The sequence below is a fragment of the Dictyostelium discoideum genome (assembly GCF_000004695.1).
Source record: "Dictyostelium discoideum AX4 chromosome 3 chromosome, whole genome shotgun sequence".
NCBI lineage: Eukaryota > Evosea > Eumycetozoa > Dictyosteliales > Dictyosteliaceae > Dictyostelium > Dictyostelium discoideum.
The window spans coordinates 422828-448649 of record NC_007089.4 but is presented as its reverse complement, the minus strand read 5'-3'; the positions used below and the strand labels follow the sequence as shown (position 1 = coordinate 448649).

The window sequence follows — 25822 nt, the reverse complement described above, 5'->3', positions numbered from 1 at the left end:
TGGGTTGAAATTAGTTTTTTGGTATTCTACTAAATTCTTCAAAGTTTTTGGTGTTGGTTTTTTAATAAAGTCTTTTTTTTTTCCTCAATCGTTCAGTTGTGTTTCCATTCTTATCAACTATATATATAAATGATGCCAGTAATAAATAATATAATAAATCCTAAAAAATAAAATAATATAACAATAAAAAATATCGAATGATAGTGATCATGATCGTTATTTCTTTATTAAAAAAATAAAAAAAAAAAATAAAAAAAAAAATTCCTATTATTTTATTGTTTTCATGTCTGTGTCTGCTTATTTTAATTGTTTTTTTTATTTTGTTTTTATTTTATTATTATTATTTATTCGTTCTTCTTTTCAAACAAAGTATCTTTTTGAATCTTCTTTTGTTTTTTGTTTTGAATTGATTTGTTAGTTTTTTGCTCCAAAGTCTTAATAGCACCAATAACTTTATTTCTTTGAGTTTCAACATCATTTACAATTTTATTTAAAATCTTTGCTTCATTAATTCTTGTTTTCATCCATTTCTTTTGTGTATCTGTTAAAGCTGGGAACTCACCATCTTTTTTTTTAAAATTTATTTCATAAATATGATATAGTTAATATTTTGAACCTGCAAAATAGGTTAAAAAAAAAAAAAAAAAAAAAAAAAAAAAATATACAAAAATAATAATAATAATAATAATAATAATAATAATAATAATAATAATAATAATAATAATAATAATAATAATAATAATAATAATAATAATAATAATAATAATAATAATAATAATAATAATAATAATAATAATAATAATAATAATAATAATAATAATAATAAAAAATATGTGTGTGATTTAATTCATACTAGCAAAATGAAAATCTGGTAAATCATGAAGTGGACCATCTTCATTACCACTTCTGGCAAGTCCTATTGATTGTCTAAATTTTTGACCTGCTCTATTTAAATTTATTTGATTTAATAATGATCTACGAATTAAATTATTCATTTTTTATTTATATATATTTATTTATTTATTATTTATTTTATTGTTGTTCGTTTTTTGTTTGTTCGTTTTTTTTGTTTGTTTATTTGCTTGTTTGTTTGTTTGTTTGTTTTTCTGATTGATATCAATTTATATGTATTATTACGAGTGAATATGAATAATATTATTTCAAGATATTATGAAAAATAAAAAAGTGAAAAAATAAAAAAGTGAAAAAATGAAAAAAAAAAAAAAAGAGAAAACTTTTTTTTCGTTTTTTGATTAAAAAGTTGGCCAAAATATAAAAAAAATTTTTTTTTTTTTTTTTTTGATTAGCAAACTTATTGGAAAAATATTTTTTTTATTTTTTTAAACAAAATTTTATTTTTAGAATTTAAATAATCCAGATTTAATTCATTTATTTTTTTGATTTATAAATTAAAAAAAAAATAAAAAAATAAAAAATAAAAAAAAAAAGGGTAAAAACTTTTAATTTTTATTTTTTCATTCTGCACACTCATTTAAAAATAAATAATTGAAAATAAAAATTTATATTATATAAATATAAAAAAAAAAAATAAACAAATCCAATAAATTTTTTTTTTTTTATTAAAATCTATTTTTAATATAAAATATATTCCCTATTGTTGTTCTTCAAAATAAAAAATAATTACAAAAAATGGTAAAATAGAAAAAAAGGGAAGAAAGGTCTTTCAATTAATAAAATAGTGTTTTTGGACAAAGAAACTATTTTTTGTGGTTTCAATTTTATTACAATATCAATTTAAATAAAAAAAATTAATATTTTATTCCATAAATTTTAATTACAATTTTTTACTTCTTTTTTCCTTAATATATTTTCATCATCATTTGGTTGTTGTTTTTGTTTTTCTTGTTGGTTTTTAAAATTAATTTTCTTTTCAATTTTTTCAGATTTTTCTTTATTTTTTTTTTCCTTTCTTTCCAAACTCATTTTTTGTTTTAATTTTTGTTTTTGAAGAGCTTCATAACCAGGATCTTGAAGTGGATCATAAATTGGAGTTGTAAATGAAAAAACATCTTTACCACATTTTTGAGTGATTCTTGCTGGAACATTTTTATTCAATTGTTTTGAAGATCTTGAGCCGAATTGAATTGCTTTTTTAATTAAGTTTAGTTGATTCGGTTAAACCTAATTTACGACCAACTTCACGTAAAATCCTTTTATCACCTGTACCTTGTGGTAAAGATAAATCACAAATATAAGGTAACTCAATACCATTTAAATAGGAAATCAATGATTCATCCAAATATGGAAATCTTGGATACACGACTATTACTACTTAAAACACGGTCATCTCTACCTAAATTTCTTTTCCAAATCCTATTAAAATCTTTATTCAACTCTGCTCGAAGTATTGGCCAAGAACCACGTTGAAATGCTGATTTATGTCTAAATAACCTGCTAACTGTTCATCTGCACCACTACCCATTAATAAAACTTTACAAGTTGTCATATAACGTTGCTGTTGTTGTTGACCTTGACCTTTTAACTCCTCACCATGTAATATACCTTCACCTCTACCAGCGAACCAAAGTGCTAAACAAATTGTCATATCCATAATTGTAATAGCAGGATAAGATAATTGATAAACTATTTTTTTAGCCCATTCCATTTCTTTTGTACCAACATTTACTTTAATTAATTTCCATTGTCTATTTGGTGCAATAGTTTGTAATTCCTTTAAACCAGAGATTGCTGCTTTTCTATCTGGTACCTTATCATATTCTTCAAATGGTGAATCATCATCACCAAAAGCAACATTAATCAAATGAATTGGTTCATCAGGTGTTTCCATATGTTTATTTGACATTGCGGCTAAAACCATTGAATCCAAACCACCACTAAACAAAATACCTAATCTAGAAACCAAAGGTAATGGTTTCTCTTGTAAAAACGGTGCTCTAATTAAATCTGGTATTTCCAATGAAGCAATTGGTAAATTATTTAATCTAACATTAATTGAATCACTAATTGCCTCATAAAATCCATTTACATAGTCATTAAAAACCTTTTCACTCCATTCACCTTTTTCTATATCTAATTTCTCTCTTCTACCAAATGGATAAAAATGTAATTGGTCAATATTATTTCCTTCAATTTCTTCAATTTCTTTTGTTGTTGTTGTTGTTGTTGTTGTTGTTGTATTTGTATTTGATTCTTCTTCATTATCATTATCATTATCATAATCTAATGAAATCATACCAATATTTAAATTAATATTTGAAATATCCCATGGATGGATTTTAAAATGAATTATATTAGTTTCAATAATTTTTGGAAAATGGATTGAAAATAAACCAAATGTGTTAATTTCATCCCATTTTGGTAACCTTATTGAATCATCGATACCATTTGGAAATGAACCCATTGACGATATGATTAGTGATGGTTTATCATTGATAATGGTTTCATTATTTACTAATAAACTTCTTCTACCTAATACATCTCTACCAAACCAAAGTTTTCTTTTTTTCTCTTGCCAATATAAAAATGCGAATGGCCCTTTTATTTTCAACATAATTTCAATTAATTCTCTCTCAATTTCATTTTCATTGATTTCTTGATTTTCACTTTCATTTTCATTAATTTTTGATAATAAATGTAATAATAAACAAGTATCATTATCATGAATACCAATTTCATAACCACCAAATAATTCACCATTCCATAATAATGTATTACCATTATTTTCATCAGTTAATGGTTGAATTGTTAATGGTCCTCTAAGTCCGAGAACTGATGATATTAATTCCATACTTATGCTAATCTCTTTATCAATATCTTTTTGAAAACATTTAATTTCAATCAATTTACTTTTTATTGAATCTGGTCCTCTATTGATTAATCTTGATTCAATATCATTTTTAATTGTATAATAATCACCAATTGCAATTGGTGTTGGTGTTGATGTTGATGTTGTTATAGTTTCTTTTAAATCCTTATTTTGACCATTTTTATTTATTGGTTCTAAAATTTTAATTCCATTTATGATTACCGATATTCCACACATGATGCACTCCTGTTGGTTGTTGTCGTTGTTGTTTCTGTTGTTGTGGTTGTTATTTTTGGTAAATCTTTTATTCTTTGATTTTTTTTTTTATTTTAATTTTCTTTAAATTTTTTACAAAAAAAAAAAAAAAAAAAAAAAAAAAAAAAAAAAACCGACATCAGAAAAAAAAAAAAAATAAAACTAATTTTAAAGTCCTAATACAAAAAAAAATTTAAAAAAAAAAAAAGTAAAAGTTTTCAATGAAATAAAAAAAAAAAAAAAAAAATCTATTCTTATTTTGGTGGTTAATTTTTATTCTGATTTTTAAATATTATCTATTTGATTTGCATTTTAATTATTTTTACCCAAATTAAGCAAAACAATAAAAAATAAAAAAAAAATAAAATTGATTTTAATTTTATTTGTTTATTCACATTAATTATAAAATAATTCTATCTTTTATATTATTTCACATTTTTTTTTTTTTTTTTTTTTTTTGATACTTTTTTTTGATGTTCAAATAATAGATATTATGATTTTATTTTATTTTTTTTTTTTATTTTTATAAAAAAAAAGTTGAAAAAAAAAATAAATATAAAAGGATAAGTGAAAATAATATCCCTTTTATTTTATTTCATTTAAAAAAAAAAAAAAACTAAATAATAATAAATTGTTAGTTGATATTTAATGACATGACATGACAGTGGATTTCAATTTTTATTTTTATTAAAAATTATTTATATTTTTTTTTTACTTTATGGCAAAGATCTGGTAAAAAAATAATTAAAAAATAATTAAAAAATAATTAAAAAATAATTAAAAAAATAATTAAAAAATAATTAAAAAATAAAATTAAAAAAATAAAATAAAAAAAAAAAAAATTTTTAATCAAAAAAAAAAATAATTTAATAATATTAAAAAAAAAAAAAAAAAAATTAATATTTTCATTTCATCTCTATCTTAATACCACAATCAAAGAATCAAAGATTTTGATTTTTTTTATTTTTATAATTTTTTTTGATTTTTTTTTTTGGGAGTTTTTTTTAAACGAAAAAATATTGTGTTAAAAATTTCAAAGAACAAATTTTTTTCAGTCATCTATAAATAGAATAAAAGTTCAATAATAAAATTTTTTATAAATTGAAAATAAAAAAAAAATTTTTATTCTCATTTCAAAAAACAAATAATTTATTAAACAAATAATAATAAAAAAAAATAAAAAAAAATTAATAAATAAATAAATTAATATTAATAAATTAATAAATAAAAAAAAAAAGGTAAATAATTTTAAAAGGAATTAAAGTTTTATTAATTTTGTTTTTTATTTTGTTTATTATTTTTTATTATTTTTTTTTTTTTTTTTTTTTTTTTCAACTTTGATTATTATAATTGATGGCCACCTTTTTTTCTTTTTTTTTTTTTTTTATTTTTTTTAAAAAAAAATTTAATTTTTTTTTTATTTTTTTTTTTTTTATTTTTTTTTTTTAAAAATTTTTGAAATCGTGATTAAAATTTTTTTTTTTTTTTTTTTTTTTTTTTTTGTGAATTTTTTTAAAAATATATATAATTAACCAATAAACCCTTTGTATGTAAGTTTATATTTTTTTATTTATATTTATATTGTCTTTTTTTATTTTATTTTATTTTTTTTCTTTTGAATATTTGTTTTTTTTAATAAAAATAAAAATAGTAATAATGATAACTATAAATTAAAAATAAATAAATAATTATAAAAGAATAAAAAAAAAAAAAAATAATAATAATAATAACAATAATAAAAAGAATAACAATTATAGGATAAAATAAAATGTTGATATTTTTCTATTTTCCATTTTTATCTTTATTATTTTTTTCTCTTTTTTTTTTTTTTTATTATCATCCGCACCCAAAACCATTTTATTTGAAACTCAAACTTCAATTTTAAATTTTTTTTTATTTTTTTTTTTTATTTTTTTTTTTTCTCTTCCCACACTCTATTTTAAAATAAAATATAGCAAAATAAAATAATAAATAATTTTTATTTTATTTTCTTCAACAATTAAAATAATAATATAATATTGTAATCCATATTTTTTTTATTTTATTTCATTTATTATTTTTTTTTTTTTGGATTAATCTCTATTTTCACATTAAAACCACCAAAAAAAATCTACTAACTTTTTTTTTTTTTTATTTTTTTTTATTTTTTTTTATTTTTTTTTTTTTTTTATTTTTTTTTTTTTTCAAATTTTTTTTTTTTTTTAAATTTTTTTTTTTTTTTTATTTTTTTTTTTATTATTATTTTTCAATTCTTTCTCTCTCAACCCCCATATAAAAATATTTATATATAAAAATAAAAAAAAAATTTATTGTTATATATCAAATTGTGGAATTAGTAGTAATCAACCTGTAGTAGTAAGTATTTTTTTATTAAATAATATTATAAATATATATATATATTTTTTTTTATTAAAAAAAAAAAAAAAAAAATTAAAATTTAAATAATAATAAATACTAATTTTTTTTATTATTATTTTATCACTGAGTAGTAGATTTTTTTCATATAAATAAATTTTTTAATAACATAAAACAATAATAAAATGCAAGGTAAATTTTAGTTTTGTATATTTAGAAAAAAAAAAAAAAAAAAGTGAAGAGGGAAAAAAAAAAAAAAAAATTAAATTAAATTTAGTTTTATTGATATACTAATAATTTTTATTTTTTTTTAATTTTTATTTAATTAAAATATAGCAATTAAATGTGTCGTTGTCGGTGATGGTGCTGTAGGTAAAACCTGTCTTTTAATTTCTTACACCACCAATGCATTCCCAGGTGAATATATCCCAACAGTTTTCGATAACTACAGCGCTAATGTAATGGTTGATGGTAAACCAATCAATCTCGGCTTATGGGATACTGCTGGTCAAGAAGATTATGATCGTTTACGTCCACTCTCATATCCACAAACTGATGTTTTCTTAATTTGTTTCTCTATCATTTCACCATCATCATTTGAAAATGTTAATGGTAAATGGCATCCAGAAATTTGTCATCATGCACCAAATGTTCCAATCATTTTAGTTGGTACTAAAGTAAGTAAAAAAAAATTATTATTATTTTTTAAATTTTTTTATTAATTTCTAACTTTTTCGTAATTCCTTTTTTTTTTTTCCTCTCTCTCTCTCTCTTTTTATTATTATTATTATTATAGTTGGATATGCGTGAAGATAAGGAAACTCAAGATAGATTAAAAGAAAAGAAACTCTACCCAATTTCATACGAACAAGGTTTAGCTAAAATGAAAGAAATCAACGCTGTTAAATATCTTGAATGTTCAGCTCTTACCCAAAAAGGTCTCAAGACTGTTTTTGATGAAGCCATTAGAGCCGTTATCAACCCACCACTCAGCAAAAAGAAGAAAAGTTCAGGTGGTTGCAACATTTTATAAACAAATTGTATTTCATCAACACTCATCCCTCCCTCCCACCCAAACTCTTAATTTATCAATCACACACCCCTTTTTTTTATAATAGTATCAATATCAACCACCAAAAAGTTTTTTAGTTTTTCAATAAACTTTAAAATAATAAAATCATAAAAAAAAAAAAAAATTCTAAAAAAAAAAATAAAAAAATAAAAAAAAAAATAATCATGAATTATTGAATGTCACAATAAATAAAGCAAATATTTAAAAAAAAAAATATATATATAAATTCATTTTCTTTTTTTTTTTTTTTTTTTTTTTTCAAACTATTATAAATCCATCATTCAAACATAACAAAGAAAAAAAGTTTGTAAGAATAATATTATTTCAAAAAAAAAAAAAAAAAATTTCTATACCAAACACCCAAATTTCTTTTCACATACGAACCATTTTATTTTTATTATTAGAAATTATTTTTAAACAATTATTTGAAATTTTAATTTCAAAAAAAAAAAAAAAAAAAATAAAAATAAAAAAAGAAGTGCAAATATTGTGCTATTTATGAAATAGATATTTAAGGTTTTTGTTTTATTTTTTTTATACATTTTTTTTTTTTAACTAATTTGTCATTGTTTTTATTTTTGATTACCACTGTTTTTAGCACTAACAGAAGAATAGTTATTTGGGAATCTAACATAAAAGTTTAATTGAGGGGTTGCACATTTTTCAGAATCTTTTAAAGAATCTTTAATTTTATCAATATATTTTTGTCTTTTTTTAGTTGTTGAAAATGAATCAACTACAGTTTGTGATACTTTATTATTTGAATAACTAATAAAAAAATATCTGCATTTTATTTTTTAAATATTTATTAAATTTTAGTTTTTTTATTTTTTTTTTTCATTTATTTTTTTCATTTATTTTATTTATTTATCAAACTACATACCCTTTATCCCAATGATAAGAAGTTTTAAGGACCGAACCAAATGATTGAAATAAGTGAATTAATTTTTGTATTCTAATTTGTTTTAATTGTTCATTCCCTTTTAAATCATCAAAATTGATACCACCAATAAAAAGTTTTTTAATTCCTTTATTTTTTTGTTTTTTACTTTTATTATTATTATTATTATTATTTTTATCATTGTCTTGGCTTGAATTATTATTTTTATTATTATTATTATTGTTATTATTGGTATCGTCAATATCTGAAAATGAATACATCGAGGAGGAAGGCGATGTTGAATAAATTGATTCTGAATCTGTTAGTTCACCCCAAGATATTGGATTTACAAGTTTTGGTATAAAGGTTTCATCTTCATTCTTTGATGATTGACTATTATTATTATTATTATTATTATTATTTTCTTCATTATTTATTGAAAAATTTTGAAAATTTTTAATAATTGGATAGTAAATTGAAAACATTGCACATATTGAATATTCACATTGTAATTCTGACAATGATTGTTCGTTTTCTTTATCTTTGTTTTTATCAATTATTTCTATCGATTCATTTTGTTGTAGTTGGTGTGTTGGTTGTTGATTTAAAAGAGAATTTAAAATAAAATTATTTGAAATGGCTTCTTTTAAATTCATATATTAATAAATAATAATTATTATTATTTGATTAAAAACATACTAAATTGATGTTGAATCAATTAATAATAATTTGGAAAAAAAGAAAAGAAAAAAAAAAAAAAAAAAAAAAAATAATGTATGTGAGAAAACAAACAAAAAAAAATTGTGTTTTTTAGGAATCTTATGATAAAAAAATTGAAAATAAAAAAAAAAAAAAATAAAATAATGAAAATTAGCAGAATGACCCCCCACAAAGATATTTTCCATTTTTTTTTTTTTTTTTCAAATGAATCGAAAAATATCTTAAAAATTTTTAAAAAAATATTAACCGTTTAAAACTTTTATGAAAAAATTTTTTATTATTTTTTTTTTTTTTTTATTCAATGATTTTTTATTATTTTTATTTTTTTTTTTATAGTTATTTTTAAACCATACATTGAATACAATTGTTTGACAAATATTATTTTTTATTTTTATTTTTTATTTTTAATTTTTAATTTTTTTTTTTGATTGATTTCGTTATTTTTTTCTAAGATTAAAAAAAAAAAAAAAATAAAAAGATAAAAATAAACCCACAAAGAGACAGAAAAAAGTTAGTATTTGTCTTGGTTGTTTTTTTTAAAGTGTGTTAGGTGTGTGTTTTTGTAGATTAAATATTTTTTTAATATATATATATTTTTTTTTTTAAAAAATTATTATATTATTATTTAAAAATGATTTAAATGATTTTTTTTATTTTTTTTATTTTTATCTTTTATTACTTTTTTAATTTATTTTTTTATTCATTTTTTTTTTTTTTTTTTGTCCCACTATTTTCCTTTCCTATTTGTTTATTATTATTATTTTTTTTTTTAAATTTTTTTTTATAATTTTTTTTTGTAATACATCAAATTCCTTTTAAATTACTTTATTTTTATTTTATTATTATTATTTTTTATTTATTTGTTTTTTGGTTTATTATTTCCAATTATTTTATTTATTTTTTACTGTAAAAGTATCTTAAAAAAAAAAAAAAAAATAATAATAATAAATAAAAAGTCTTTAAAAATAATTTAAATTTAATCCATCAAATGATTTCTTCAAAAGTACATTTCTATTTATTTATTTTTTATTCAATTAATTTTTTTTTAATTTATTTTTTATACAATCAATCTATTATTCCAACTAACTAAAATATTTATTTTTTTTTATTTTAGAATATTGAAAACAGTAAAAAAGAGAATCAAAATAATAATAGTAATAATAATAATGGATTACAAAAGTCCCAATCTCAACCAACGACACAATCGACACAAAGCACAAATGATTTATCTAACAATACCAAAGCAACAAGTTTTATTACCTATTCTACTGTTAGTAGTGCTTCTTCTTTTGCCAATGTTGGTATTACAAACCCATTTCACAAAAATGATATAAAAAGTAATCATTTAATAGATGAAATAACAGATCTTCGTGAAGTTTTAAGAAAATCTGTAATTGGACCATTAAGTAGAGAAATTATTGGAATTTATCAACAACAATTACAACAACAACAACAACAAAATCAAATACATGATAGTAATAACAAAACATTAATTGATTCTAATAATAATTTAAATAATGATGAATACGATGATGAGTATGATGATTGTGATGAAGAAGAAGATTATGAATTAAATAAAAGTCATAATAATAATAATCTTCAACAATCACAACAAAATGGAAACGAAGAAAATTGGATGATTAAACAACATCTTTTATTAAAACAGGAAAAAAATAATTACAATTCAAAAAGTCCATCACTTTTGGGTTCTTCATTAAATAATAGTTTTGATAATCGTGCCGTTTTAGGCAGAACAATTAGTGTTTCATCTTTAAATGGTGGTTTATCTTCTGATCAATTCTTACAAGAAATTGAAGAAAAATTAAAATTGACTCAAACAAATAAAGAAAATAATATTATTAATAATACTATTGATTATGAAAATTGTAATGATATTGATATTGATCCAACTTTGGATTATAAATCACCACCTTCTCAATTAATAATTTCAAATCATCAAACTCCATTATTACAAATTTCAAGAACACTTTCATCATCTTCAATTATTAATAATACTAAAAATAATAACACTAATAATAATAATAATACTAATAACACTAATAATAATACTAATAATACTAACAATACTAATAATAATAAAAACAATAATAACACCAATATAATTAATAATGATAATAATAATAATACTGTTAACAATAACAGTACTAGTAATAATAATAATAATAATAATAATAATAATAATAATAATAATAATAATAATAATAATAATAATAATAATAATAATACAAATAATAATGATAATGAAATTTCAATTGAAAAAGAAAAAATAGTTGCAATTATTCAAGATTATCAAAAAGTTAAACAAGAAATGAGGGATCAAACACAACAAATTCAATCACTTGATGAGCAATTAAATGAAATGAAAGCAAATTTAGAATTAAAGAAAAAAAAGATTTCAATGTTAAAAAATCCTTCCAATATTGTGACATCATCACCAATAATTAATAATAGCTCTTCTATAAATAATAATATCATTAAAAAAGGTAATCAAAGTCCATATTCTGCTTCAATTTCTTCTCCACAAATACCAATTCCTCAAAATAAATTTAATATAAATAATAATAGTAATAGTCCAATAGTAAATGGCAGTAGTAGCAGTAGTAATAATAATAATAATAGTATTAATAATAGTTATAATGAATTACCACCATCACCATCAACAACAAATCATAAACCTCCAATTGGTAAATATAATAGTTGTGGTAATTTAATATCATCACCAAATCAAAACCCAATTCAAAATCCAATTCAATTATCTTCAAGTGGTGGATCATATAAACAACAACCCCAACCCCAATCCCAACCCCAACAACAACAATCACCAAATTTTAATAAAAAAGAACAATTAAATAATTTAGCACAAAATTTAAATTTAAATATTGGTAATTTTATTAATGAAGAAGATTTAAATCAAAAGATTTCAGAAGTTTTAGCAACAGCAAAATATAGAATTGAAAGAATTCAATTTAAAAATAGGGTATTATTAACATCACATCTTCATAATTTAAGTACAGAAATTCATCAATTAATTGAAAAACGAATAACAAAGAAACAAGTGAATTTAGAATTGAAACAAAATGCAAAAATAGTTGCAGATTGTGAACAAGTTGGTAGTACAATTATAAATTTCCTTCAAGAGTTGATGAATCAAAAATTGGCAATCGATGAACAAGTTGAAGTTATTGTTAAAAAACGTAAAATTAAATCAAAAGAAACCAAGCAATTGGAAGAATATGAAAAAAGAAAAAGAAAAGTTGAATCGGCAATTGCATTTTTAAATATAGAGAAACGTTCAGTTAGAGAATTAAGAGATAGATTCGTATCGGTTTGTAATGAAGTAACTAGGCTATACGAATCTACAAATACAATCGAAAGGGATCTAAGTAAATGGGATGTAGAATTGGAAAGAATTTATCATCAAACTCGTGAAGGCTTCTATTCTGATTATTTTAAACTTCATCCTTTATTTCAATCATGTTCTCAAAGAATTAAAGATCATTATCATACAAAACAAGATTTAATTAGAGAGTTGGCCCGTCGTGAAGCTGCTCGTATCGCTTCAGAAATTTATATCTCTGGTATTGTTCAAATTTTAGAATGTGGTCATGATTTAATTACTGATGAAAGAATGGTTGATGTTGCAAGAGTTAGAGGTTTAGAACATCAGGTTCATATGTTATACCATTCATTACATGATGCTCAAGTTAAAAGATTTAATTAAAAAAAAATATAAAAAATAAAATAATTTGATTTATTTTAAAAATAATAATTAATAATAATAATAATAATTAATAATAAAATTAAATTTTAAATAAAAAAAAAAAAGATTAAATAATTTATTTAATAAATTATTTTAAAATCAATATCCACCATTATTAATTGCAATCCTTTGAATTGTAAAGATTTGCCCTTCTATTTTTTTCAGGATCATTCACTTGGGATATCTCTTTTCTGGAACTTAGCCTAACTCCATTATATTTACTAATTTTGGCATTTGTTCTTGGATTTTTTTTTATATATTCAGAATTAAATAATTTCTTTTTTTTTTTTTTTTTTTTCAAAAAACTTATATATATTTAATATTAATTTTCCATGGAAAAAAAAGGAAAGAAAATATGTTTTATATGATTCCAAGTCGATATCATATATAACAGAAGAGTGATCTGAACTATTTTTATTTTTGTTTTTATTTTTAGTTTTATTTTTGTTTTTATTTTTATTTTTATTTTTAGTTTTTTTAATTTAAATCCCTAAAGAAGAGTTCAGCTACTAACGAGAATTGTTTGGGTGGCACTTCTTTTTTGAATTCAGCTCTAGTTACTTTTACATAAACAAAAAGAATTTCAGCGATTTGAGGAAAATCATAACGAATTGCCATTAAAAGTAAATTCTTTAAATCTTTTGTTTCTAAATTACGTCCATTACTTGCCTTTTTTAAGAAGATATGACTATAATTTAAATTTAAAAATTTAATAATTGGAAGATTACCATAAGAGACCAAATTCCTTAAAAAGGTTTGAACACTGAAACCAATTTCTGAACTAATTGGATTTTGTAATAATCTTTCAACTAATGGTAATGATATATGTGCATGATCAAGGACCTCGTTAATTTTATGTAATTTAGGAATTTTAAATATATCATCTAAACGGTTGGAATTAATTAATATTCCAATTAGTTGATAAACATTTAAGATAATTATAATCTTTCCATCATCTTTTACCAATATTATCAATATTATCATTATTATTATTATTATTACTATTATTATTATTATTATTATTATTATTATTATTATTATTATTATTATTATTATTATTATTATTATTATTATCATTATTATTATCATTATTATTATCATTATTATTATTAATATGTGAGGAAAAATAAGAAAATTGTTCTTCGTAATCATTATCATAATCCATATATTCTTCAACATAATCATAGTAGCCTTCATCATTTTGATCATTTTTATTGCATTTTATATTTGGTAGTTGAATATAAATTTTAGTTAAATGACCTTCATTAAAAGTGATTTTTGATATATCTGAAATACAATTATCTGAGATCCATCTTGAAATTTTAAAAGAGTTTTTGTTAAATTGGAATTTTTTACCAAATCTAATAGTTTTAAAATAATTTAATTCTAATAATGATAAAAATGCTCTTTCCTTTACAATAATATTATTAACTTTTAATGGATTTTCTCCATTTGATGGTGATGATGGTGTTGCTGAAGGGGAAGATGAGGAACCTGGGCATTGATATAATTTCGGATTACTAATAGCTCTTTTTAATAATTTTGGATACATTTCATTTTGTTTACCATAATTAAAATTGAGTGAGAATTTTCTACCTAATGATTCCATTAGTTTTTCATAATGTTTTAAAATTTCAATACTATTGCAGTATGGCCAATTTTGATTGTTGTCTTTAAAGAATTTGTTTGAAAAATTTTTAAATAATAGATCCAACATATCAATTGATTTAACATTACTAATTACATAGGACCCAACATAATCTTCAAACATATGTTTATATGGTTTTTCAATTAAAAATTTTGAATGCATTATCAACTCTAATTTGTCTTTGGTGAACTGAAAACATCTGTAATTCCACTTAAAATTTTTTAATAATTCCTTTCTTGAATTTTTTGCATTTAATATAATTTCTTTTTCATCTTTAAAACATAAATAATATTCAATTGGCTTTTTTCTAGGTGATGTTAAAAAAAAAAAGTAATTCTATATATTTATGTATTGCATCTCTTTTTTTAACAATATCTTCTGACTGAAGAGATTCTTTTTCTTGTTTTTGTTTTTCAATTAATTCATTTTGTTTTTTAAATAGAATCTTCATTTCTTTTTCAATTTCAATTTGTTCCTTGTGAATATTTTCAATGTCTTGAAAATCTTTTTCTGGAAATTCAAATTTTTTAACATTAAATAATACTTGTAATTTTTCAAAATTTTTCTTTAATTTATTATTATATAATTCTAAAATATTAAATTTTAATAAAGATAATTCACTACCATTTTCATCATCATTGTTATTATTATTACTAGTAGTATCTTTATAATTATCATTTAATTTTGAAAAATAATTATCCCAATTTGTTAATGGTTTTAAAACCATAAATAAATTTTCATTTAATTCTTTATTTGAAAATTGAATATCTTTAATTTCATTTATAATTGATTCTTTTTTTATAACACCTTCTCTAAATTCTTTTTTATGTTGTTTAAATTGTTCATCAATAAATTTATCTTCATCATCAGAAGAAAGGGTATCTTCAGGTAATTTTATAATAAAATTATGATAATATGGTAAATCTAAAAATTTGGAAATTTTTTCTTTTTGATATAATATTTTGATCATATGAATTAATTCACCCAATTTAAGTTCTTTAAATAAATTGAAATCATAGATAGATGCACTAATAGAATTGATAGAATCATGTTCAAGATTAATTAAATATTCCAAAGTTTTAATATCTGAAAATCTTTTAATTGTTGGGCTAAAACCGACTCCTGGAAAGTAAATTTTTTTATTAATAAATGATTTCAAAGCCACCAAATTTGAACAGGTAATCATTCTAGCCAATAAAGCCATACTGTGAATTGACTTATTACAATAGTTATCTATAAGTTTATCATAAAACAATCTATTTTCTTCAGTTTCATCTCTAATGTTTTCTAAAATCTTTACTAAACCAATAAAACACTCATCTTCATCATCATCTTCTTCTTTTTCTTCTTTTTGGACAATCAGATCACTATAATTTCTAAAATTTAAATAACTATTTGATTTTACTTTGTCTCTAATGATTTCAGTAGCATTTTTAAAATCCTTAAAAATAAAAAAAACTGAATATGTTCTTGAATAACTAAATGTCTCTGAATATTTAAAATTTGAAAATATCTTTTTAAATATTGATTTATTTCTAAAAACTTTCCAAAATGGTATTTCATCATCATTTTCAATTAATAATATTGGTTTAGTTTTATTAAATGGATTTTTCTCTTCATGTTCTTTAGCTTCTTTTTCTAATTTAATTTTAATATTATAATATTGTTCAATTCTATTATATATTTCATCTTTTTTACCATTTATTGGTAATCCAATTTCTTTTGAAATACTTTGTAATCTTTTAATTGATAATTCAGATTTTTTAATTGATTTTATTGATTTAAGTTCCTCTTCATAACTTTTAATATTATTATTATTATTATTTTCATTATTGTTATTATCTTCTTTCAATTTTTTAATATCAACTTCTTCATTATTATTATTATCATTATTATCTCTTGTTCTTTTTTTCATTTTCTTTTTACCACAATGAAAATTATTTTTTAAAAAATAAAATGAAAATGAAAATTAAAAAAAAATGTAAAAACGAAAATATTAAAAAAATGAAAACACATCCGATTTAAATTTTTTTTTTTTATTTTTATTTTTATTTTATTTCTATTAATAAAAACATTTTTTTTAATATAATTTATTTTTATTTTTTACTTTATTTTTTTTTCAATAAATATTAGAATTAGGGTTTTTTTATTTTATTTTTATTATTAATAAAGAATGATAATATTTTTTTTTTAATTCTTTCTTTTTTTTTTTTTTTTTTTTTTTTTTTTTTTTTTTTTCCCAAACCCATTTTTTCACGTTTTGGTTTTTTTCTAAAGAATGTTTTTTTTTTTTTTTTTCGATACCAGTTTTCGAAAAAATCCGCTTCTGTTTAATATTTTTTTTTTATAATTTTCATTTTTTTTTTTTTTGATAATTTATTTTTATTTTTATTTATTTTTAAATACAACTAAACTAAAATGACATCATTAAAATCATTAATAATTACACTTTTTGTATTAATTTATACTATTGTTGTTTTTTCACAACAAAATGAATTGGAATTTTATATTACATTTACAAAATGTCCAAATGGAGTTGGTAGCAGTAACAATATCACAACAACAATTGGAGAATGTACATTGATTGAAAATTGTGGAACTTATAAATCAATTAAAACAGTTGAAAAGTTTACAAACAATTATGAGAGTAGAGTTTTTAACAATAATAATTGTAAAGGGGTTTTCAGTAAGAAAACCATTTGGTTTGAATGTGTACCAGGTGGTGAATATGCTGAAGGTTCAGTTGTTTATTGTAGTCAATATGGAATTGATATGAATTTACAATTTTCATCATCATCAACTACAACATCAAAACAAACAACAACCATAACAACATCAGGTCCATCCTCAACTGTTGTCTCATCAGGTGGTAATACATTCTCTACCTCTGGTAGTAGTAGCAGTGGTGGTATTAGTACTGGTTTCCCATTTAGTATCACTAGTGGTAGTGATAAGAATTTACAAATCTCATCAACTCCATCAACCACATCATCATCATCATCAACTACAACATCAAAACAAACAACAACCATAACAACATCAGGTCCATCCTCAACTGTTGTCTCATCAAGTGGTAATTCATTCTCTAGCTCTAGCTCTAGTAGTAGCAGTAGTGATATTAGTACTGGTTTCCCATTTAGTATCACTAGTGGTAGTGACAAGAATTTACAAATCTCATCAACTCCATCAACCACATCATCAACTACAACATCAAAACAAACCACAACCATAACAACATCAGGTCCATCCTCAACTGTTGTCTCATCAAGTGGTAATTCATTCTCTAGCTCTAGCTCTAGTAGTAGTAGTACTGGTTTCCCATCAAGTATTACCAGTGGTAGTGGCGGTAGTAATTTTCCATTTGGTACTGGTTTACCAAGTGGATTATTAGGTGGAAATAAAAACCAAATAAAATTTAACTAATAAAATTATACACAATCAAATAAAATCATATAAATTGAAAAAAAAAAAAAAAAAAAAAATTATATAGTTTTTTTTTTTTTTTATTATTTATTAAAATAAATTATTATTCCATAATTTTTCAAAGACACTTTGACTTTTAATTGTTTCTTCTTTTATATCATCTTTTTTTGAATCATCTTTTTTTGAATCATCTTTTTTTGAATCATCATTTTTTGAATCATTTCTTGGAGATTTGGCAATAGTTGTTGTTAATGGAATAATATCATCATTTTCTTTATTTTTAATTAAAGTTATTTTTGAGGGGTCAATTGATTTAGTATTATTTACAATATTTATAGTATTGGTATTATTATTATTATTATTATTATTATTATTATTATTATTATTATTATTATTATTATTATTATTATTATTATTATTATTATTATTATTATTATTATTATTATTATTATTATTATTATTATTATTATTATTTAAATCATTTTCTAAATTATTATTAATATAATTTTGATTATTTTTAAATAATTCTTTTTCGAATTGATGAATTTGAGCACCAAGTTGATGTTCAATATCATTTTCTAATTCTTCATTATTATTTAATACAACTATATCTTCTTTATCTAAATCAATAAAAGGATTGATTGAGTTTAAGTTATCAATACAATATTTAAAGGCCAATTCATATTTATCGGGCATATGATCAGAGATTAGAGTATTTGAAATGATGATTTCTTTAAAGAAGGAAGGATTTGATTCTTCCATTACGTAGTTTACATTATCGGGTTTATAGATTCTATACACTTTACCAGGTGGTAACATTGAGTCACCAGTTAATTTCAATTCCTCATATTTCAATTTAATATCACGTTTATACTTTAGAAAACTGTCCATTTTATTTGTTAATCCTTCACCCAATTGATTACCAGCGGAAATAGTTTGAAATATTAGATTGAATACACTATCGTTTTGTTCCAAAATTGAGCAAACCAAAGTTTTTAAATGTTCCAATGAGGCATAACATAATCTTGGTACAATATCATCATTGAATACGAATGTGTCTATCAATGGACGATACTCTATTGATAGAGCCAATTCCGATGATGTAACACAGGGTGTTGCGAATGAGTAACAATGAATTGGGATATCAGGGAACGTGTTTTTGAATAGTATTGTAAATAATGACGCCACACCCGCACCCAAACTATGACCTACCACAATCAAAGAGTATTTATCATACTTTTGCAAACTTTCCAATATTATGGGCACAACATCGTCAAACTTCTTTTGGGCGCATCTCAACATACCAGTATGCGCTTTCCCATCGAGGAAACTGGTTTGATTGGCGACTAAATCAGTCAAGATGTCGCGTGCACCAAATGTGCCACGAATTGAAAAGATCACAGATTTATTCTTATGATCAAAGCATAGATAATGACCAGGATCGAAATTAGTCGATACCCATTTGGTTAGGATGATATCCTCTTTCGCTATACCAGTGTATTCACATAGAACTATATCATTCAATGCATCACCTTGCGCAACACCCTGTACGAATCCCTTAACCTTCTTACTATACAAATAACCATAGATATATTTCCAACCAAATGTTGCACTTGCAAATTTCATATAATAGGCCGCTCTATCTATAAACTCTTTATCACAAACAAATGATCCTGTTGTTATATGTGAATTTGAATAATAACTATCCAATAATGATAATCCTAACATAATTTGTAATTTACTATATGGTACATTTTTAAATAATTGATTTAATAATGAATTTATATGTCCTAATGCTTCTTCACTATAGTCAAAAATAAATAAAAAAAATTAATAAAATGATTATTTTTTTTATAAATTAAAATGAAAAATAAAAATAATAATAATAATACACGTACGTTTCTTCAGAAATAATTGAATATTTTATAAAATTATTAATTGATGTAAATGTATTTGCAGCTTTTGAAAATAAATTTGTTACAGTTGATTTAGAAGTTGTAGTAGTAGTAGTTGTTGTTATTGTTGTAGCAGTACCGTCTAGATTTAAAAGAGTATTATTCTCTTGTGTTTGTTCTTCATCTTCTTCTTTTGTTTCAATATAAGGTGATATTTTTACAAAATCATTTAAATCATCTGCATACCTTTCTGTAGATTGAAATTGATCATTACAATCTCCATCTATAATTTTAATATCTTCAGAATTATTATTATTATCGTTATTATTATCATCGTTATTATTATTGTTATTATCGTTATTATTACATTCTTCATTAATATCACTATCATTTGGTATTGTGGTAGCGGTTGCTGTTGTTGTTGAACTACTGGTAGTAATTGAGGAATTAGAAGAGCTTAAATTTGAAAGTGAATCTATTGGAGGTGGTGGTGGAGGAATTATTTTATCTTTTTCGTCATCAATATCAATATCATTAAAATTATTATAATCTAAAATTTTAGTATTTATTTTATTATTTCCTTCTTTTTTTTCAATAAAATTATTATTATTATTATTTTCAAATGGTTGGCTTGAAAGTGTTTCATCTAAACTATTATTATTATTAATAATATTATGAAAGATATCTTGATTAGTATTATTATTTATTGGAGGAGTTTCATTTTGTCCCTCCTCTTGTTCTTCCTCATGTTCTTCCTCATGTTCTTCCTCATGTTCCTCCTCTTTTTTATCTTCTAAGGGTGGTGAAATTGGTAGGATTTCATATCTTGACGATTCATTATTAATCATACTAAATTTCATTTAGACCAATAATTTGATTTATAATATTATCTATCTCTCTATATATATCTTTTTCTTTATGTTTAATGTTTAATGTTTAATGTTTCCTTGTCTTATTTTTTTAAGTTTTTTTTTAGTTTTTTTTTTTTTAGTTTTTTAGTTTTTTAGTTTTTTAGTTTTTAAGTTTTTTTAGTTTTTTTATTTATGTGCGAGGTGTTGGTTATATTTATAATAAAAAAAAAAAAAAAAAAAAAAAAAAAAAAAAAAAAAAAAAAAAAAAAAAAAAAAAATTTTAATTAAATTTTAAATGAAAAAATAAATTAAATGAAACGACAAAAAAAAAAAAAAACTGGTTATAACTTTGAAAAACAAAAGTAAAAAAAAATAAAAAAATAAAAAATAAAAAATAAAAAATAACACAAAAATAAAAAAAAATAAAACAAAAATAAAAAAAAAATAAAACAAAAATAAAAAAAATAAATAAAAATAAAAAATAAAATAATATTTAGTGTGTGTGTTATAATAAAATCCAAAAACTACAAAATTTAGTAAATTTCATTTTTTTTATTTTTATTTTATTACTATTATTATTATCATTATTATTATAAAAATAAATTAATTAATTAAAATAATTAAATTTAATTTAATATATATTATTTAATATTATAATAATTTTTTTTTTTTTTTTTTTTTTTTTTTATTTTTTTTATAAATCTTTTGGAGTTGATATAATTTTATTAGTGGTTGGACCATTACCAAAAGTTGGAGGATTAATTTGATTCATAAATCTCATTGATTCATATTCAGCTTTAATCATTTGAGCCAATTGTTCAGGGTCAACAAATTCACTCCAATTGATACGAATTACTGGAATGTAACGAGAGATGTCTTGCAAGAACTCGTGATATGCGTTATATAAATTTTGAAGGTACTCTAGTGAAACATCCTTTTCACAATCTCTATTTCTTAATTTAATTCTTTCTAAACTTTTTTCAGGTGAAACATCTAAATGTATAATTAAATCTGGTCTTCTCATAAAGTTACTTAAATTTTGAAATAATTTACAATAGGTATTATAATCTCTGTCATCCAAAAGTCCACTCTCATTTAACATCTTTGCAAACACTGAATCCTCATAAATGGTTCTATCTTGCACACCACCTCTAGCTTGCCAAATAATTTGTTGTTGCTATTTTTTTAAAAAAAATAAAAAATAAAAAATAAAAAAATAAATATGAGTGTGTGTTTTTTTTTTATTTTGTTTTTTTTTATTTTTTATTTTTTTTATTACTTACTTGTTGAAATCTTGAATTTAATAAATATATTTGAAGTTGAAAACCATATTTTTTAGGATCTTTATAAAAATCTTGTAAATATAAATTGTCAATAACTTCTTCAAACTAAAAAAAAAAATAAAAAAAAAAAAAGTTAATATACATTTACAACTTTTTTTTTTTTATTTATTTTTTTTTTCTATTATTATTTTAACATACATATGTTGGTAAATTTAAAACTTTTCCCAATGCTACAGCTAATGTAGTTTTACCTGCACCAATCTAAATTTTAAAAATAAAAAAGTTAATAATAGTAATAATTTTTTATTTTTTATTTTTTATTTTTTTTTGTACATTACTTACTAAACCACTAATTGCAATATGTGTCCCTTCTAATGATTTTTTTTGTATATTACCAGGTACTGAAGAATTTAAAATTGGGGTTGTCATTTTTATTATTTTTATTTTTTTTTTTTTTTTATTATTTTATGAATTTGTGTGTAATATAATAAAACGAGTGTAAATGAAAAAAAAAAAAAAAAAAAAAAAAAGTGCACCAATATTTGAATTTTAAGCGCAAAAATTGAAAAAACCGATTGTGATTTTGTTATGGGTTAATTTAAATTGAGAAAACAAAAAAAAAAAAAAAAAGTTTTTTATTATAAATTTCAATTTCAGTTTATAGATTTTAAAATTGAAATGATATGAGTTGCTAAATTTTCATCCTTATGTAACCATTTTACAACTATATTCATATTTGAAATATGTTGAATTGAAACTGATTTAATTTTTAAAGAAATTGGTTTAAAGAAAGAATCTTCCAATCTTTCAATATTTATACCAATTGGCAATAATCTTTGTAATTCATTTGTTAAAAATTCGAAATTTAATGAAATATTATCATTATTATTATTATTATTATTATTATTATTATTATTATTATTATTATTATTATTATTATTATTATTATTATTATTATTATTATTATTATTATTATTATTATTATTATTATTATCATCACTAGTATTATTATTAAAATTTAAATTTAAACTATATTGCATTTCAATCTCTTTAATTGATAACTCTTTTGAAACTTCATTCATACCAAGTAATTTTAATTGATTAGAATTTGAAGATGATGATGATTGATCTTGTTTTGAAACCATTAATCCTTGAATTGGAATTGTTGAAATTGGTAATCTAGCTTTCTTTAATAAATTATTTGAACTTATAAATGATTCTTCTTCAATTAAATTATTATCTTGATTTTCTTCACTTTCTTCAACAACAACAACACTTTGTTGTTTCTTTTTATTGTTATTATTATTATTTATAAATAATGTTGATGTATTATTTTTAATATCAATTAATTTTAAACTATTATTATTATTATTATTATTATTATTATTAAGGTTATTAAGGTTATTAAAATTATTAAAATTATTTAAATTATTATTATTATATTGATAAGAATAATCTAAAATTTGACGTTTTAATAAATTTAAAGAAATATCAATTGGAATTGATTTCATTGTATCAATTATAATTGTTACACCATTTGCAGGATAGTAACAATTTACACCCATTTCTTTAATGATTTTTTGAGATAAAAAACCCATTTTTTCTTTTTCACCATGTACTAGTATTACATTTCTTGGATTTGACATTTTAATTAATTGTAGAATACCTTTTGCATCTGCATGTGCAGAGAAGGAGAGATTGTGAATTTTACATTTTACTTCGATTGTGGTTTTTTTATCAATTTCAACCATTTGTGATTGAGGTTTGCTTTGTTGCTGTTGATCTGAACCTGTAGTTAATAGTTTATTACCAACGGTACCAACTACACAATAGCCTGGTATAATTGTCATGTTTAATTCATTGGGTGCCCATTTTTTGAATACTTCTAAAGATGCACCGGCATGTAACATACCAGGTGTTGCAAAGAGTACCATTGCACCTGGCGCGTCCACTAGATGGGATTGAAATGGTTTGATATGTTTGAAATCAAACATATTCCTTTTAACAAAGGTTTGTTTGATCTTTTGATTGGTCCAATTGATGAATAGTTTATAATATAGATTTGCTTTCTCTGCTAAACCAGCAGAGAAATAGATTGGAATATGACCAAGATTCATTTGTTCCCAATACGAGTCAATTAGGATGCAAAGTTCTTGGACCCTGCCCAAGGCAAACACCGGTATCAATACCTTGCCACCCTTTTCCACACATTCGTGAATACGTTTAAGAAAATCTCTTTCTCTACCACGTTTTGAGTCTCTTATAGTGGTTGCATAGGTAGTTTCAGTGATTAAAACGTCTGGTTTAACTTGATCGATCCAAGCACTTCCTAAATGTCTATCTGGTGTCATATTGTAATCACCTGTGTAAACTACACTTTCGTCACCAACTTTTGCATAAAACATCGCTGCGCCCAACACATGTCCGGCGTAGTATGCCTTAATCGATAGCTCTTCATCCACTTTAATTGTCTGATGCAAATTCACAGGTATCACCTTTTTCATACAATCTTTAATCATCTGTGCTGTGAAAAAGTTGGTTTCACCTTTCTTTTCAACTGTAATCTTTCTATAATCTTCTAATAAAATTGGACAAATCGCTTTGGTTGGTAATGTCATATAAATTGGTCCATCATATCCACACATTTCTGTAAAAAATGGTAATGCTCCACAATGATCTAAATGACTATTATTTTATATGAATGTATCTATTAGTATCTTTTTTTTTATTTTAATTTTTAATAATAAAATTTAAACTTACAAATGAGTTATAATAACACAATCAATAACTTTTGTAAATTGACCATTCTTTGATATATATGAGAAATCAGGAAAACGCCTTGCATCATTCATACCCATATGCATACCACAATCAAACATAATATTTTTATTTCCAATCGTAACAATAACACAACTTCTACCAACATCTTGTCCTGCCCCCAATGGTACAACTTTGATTGTCATTTTTATTTATTTATTTATTTATTTATTTATTTATTTATTTATTTATTTATTTATTTATTTATTTATTTATTTATTTATTTATTTATTTATTTATTTATTTATTATTTGTTTATTAAATAATAATAAAATTTAAAATAAAATAAATGAAATTAAAAAAAAAGTGCTGTTTCAATTTTTTTATTTTTTTTATTTTTTTTTACTTTTTTTTATTTAATTGGGTCATTCCAATCTGCACAATTTTTATTTTTTTTTGATTTTCCATTTCCATTTTTTTTTTTTTTTTTTCTACCAAATTAAACATTTAATTTACGAATCGATTCGTTTCTCTAAGGTATAGTTTAGATCATCATAATTTACAATATAAATAACAATGTCAATTAGTATTTGATAATCAAAGAAATAATCATCAAGTAAATCAACAATAACCACGTGGTAGAAGTTTATTCTTTTGTGATGAATCAGAATTTAATTTTGTCGGAGATTTATATAACAATAAATTATTATAATTTTAAAATAATTAAAACCAATAAGACTTGAATTGGTATATTTTCACTTGTATTATATTTTTATTATTATTATTCTAAAATTATAATGTTTATTGTTATATAAATCTCCAACAAAATTAAATTCTTCACCCAAATTATATACATCAACACTTCAATCTTCAAAATCCATATCACCAAAAATCAATATGAAATCGAAGATATTTGGTCAGTGTGTTTAATTTGGTTATCTCGTTAACAAAATTTCAGATCCACATGTGAAATCCAAAGAAATTAAAACATCTTTAAAATAGTGGTAAATATCAAATAGTAAGGATTTTTATTAATTTAAGATATATATATATATTAATTCAAAGATGTTTTAAATTTAAAATAGTTGTAAATATCAAAGGATTTTTATTAATTA

General features: G+C 21.1%; 10 protein-coding genes across 10 annotated transcripts; 3 read left to right on the top strand and 7 right to left on the bottom strand.

Moving 5' to 3' along the window:
- Window positions 1-344: 344 nt before the first annotated feature.
- Window positions 345-995, bottom strand: DDB_G0278195 (hypothetical protein; the record flags this gene model as incomplete). Its single annotated transcript, XM_637106.1, has 2 exons — window positions 345-565; window positions 854-995. The coding sequence occupies 2 exons, from the start codon at window positions 993-995 to the stop codon at window positions 345-347; spliced, it is 363 nt and encodes a 120-aa protein (XP_642198.1).
- Window positions 996-1791: 796 nt separating this feature from the next.
- On the bottom strand, window positions 1792-4024 carry DDB_G0278193 (hypothetical protein; the record flags this gene model as incomplete). Its single annotated transcript, XM_637105.1, has 3 exons — window positions 1792-2108; window positions 2152-2283; window positions 2458-4024. 3 exons carry the CDS (start codon window positions 4022-4024, stop codon window positions 1792-1794), a joined length of 2016 nt encoding a protein of 671 aa, XP_642197.1.
- Window positions 4025-6582: 2558 nt separating this feature from the next.
- On the top strand, window positions 6583-7430 carry rac1A (Rho GTPase; the record flags this gene model as incomplete). Its single annotated transcript, XM_637104.1, has 3 exons — window positions 6583-6589; window positions 6734-7074; window positions 7194-7430. The coding sequence occupies 3 exons, from the start codon at window positions 6583-6585 to the stop codon at window positions 7428-7430; spliced, it is 585 nt and encodes a 194-aa protein (XP_642196.1).
- A 611-nt stretch (window positions 7431-8041) lies between these two features.
- Window positions 8042-9005, bottom strand: DDB_G0277899 (RNA-binding region RNP-1 domain-containing protein; the record flags this gene model as incomplete). The annotated part of the gene is made up of 2 exons (XM_637103.1): window positions 8042-8252; window positions 8353-9005. 2 exons carry the CDS (start codon window positions 9003-9005, stop codon window positions 8042-8044), a joined length of 864 nt encoding a protein of 287 aa, XP_642195.1.
- Window positions 9006-10057: 1052 nt separating this feature from the next.
- DDB_G0278627 (hypothetical protein) lies at window positions 10058-12811 on the top strand (the record flags this gene model as incomplete). Its single annotated transcript, XM_637102.1, has 2 exons — window positions 10058-10072; window positions 10184-12811. The coding sequence occupies 2 exons, from the start codon at window positions 10058-10060 to the stop codon at window positions 12809-12811; spliced, it is 2643 nt and encodes an 880-aa protein (XP_642194.1).
- Window positions 12812-13327: 516 nt separating this feature from the next.
- On the bottom strand, window positions 13328-16413 carry DDB_G0278625 (SAP DNA-binding domain-containing protein; the record flags this gene model as incomplete). Its single annotated transcript, XM_637101.1, has 3 exons — window positions 13328-13659; window positions 13814-14798; window positions 14869-16413. 3 exons carry the CDS (start codon window positions 16411-16413, stop codon window positions 13328-13330), a joined length of 2862 nt encoding a protein of 953 aa, XP_642193.1.
- A 576-nt stretch (window positions 16414-16989) lies between these two features.
- On the top strand, window positions 16990-17921 carry DDB_G0278623 (hypothetical protein; the record flags this gene model as incomplete). Its single annotated transcript, XM_637100.1, has 2 exons — window positions 16990-17073; window positions 17145-17921. The coding sequence occupies 2 exons, from the start codon at window positions 16990-16992 to the stop codon at window positions 17919-17921; spliced, it is 861 nt and encodes a 286-aa protein (XP_642192.1).
- Window positions 17922-18011: 90 nt separating this feature from the next.
- Window positions 18012-20676, bottom strand: DDB_G0278621 (hypothetical protein; the record flags this gene model as incomplete). The annotated part of the gene is made up of 2 exons (XM_637099.1): window positions 18012-19725; window positions 19820-20676. The coding sequence occupies 2 exons, from the start codon at window positions 20674-20676 to the stop codon at window positions 18012-18014; spliced, it is 2571 nt and encodes an 856-aa protein (XP_642191.1).
- A 685-nt stretch (window positions 20677-21361) lies between these two features.
- On the bottom strand, window positions 21362-22379 carry dak (deoxyadenosine kinase; the record flags this gene model as incomplete). Its single annotated transcript, XM_637098.1, has 4 exons — window positions 21362-21844; window positions 21951-22055; window positions 22149-22211; window positions 22293-22379. The coding sequence occupies 4 exons, from the start codon at window positions 22377-22379 to the stop codon at window positions 21362-21364; spliced, it is 738 nt and encodes a 245-aa protein (XP_642190.1).
- A 224-nt stretch (window positions 22380-22603) lies between these two features.
- On the bottom strand, window positions 22604-24913 carry ints11 (integrator complex subunit 11; the record flags this gene model as incomplete). The annotated part of the gene is made up of 2 exons (XM_637097.1): window positions 22604-24635; window positions 24711-24913. The coding sequence occupies 2 exons, from the start codon at window positions 24911-24913 to the stop codon at window positions 22604-22606; spliced, it is 2235 nt and encodes a 744-aa protein (XP_642189.1).
- Between the last annotated feature and the right edge of the window lie 909 nt (window positions 24914-25822).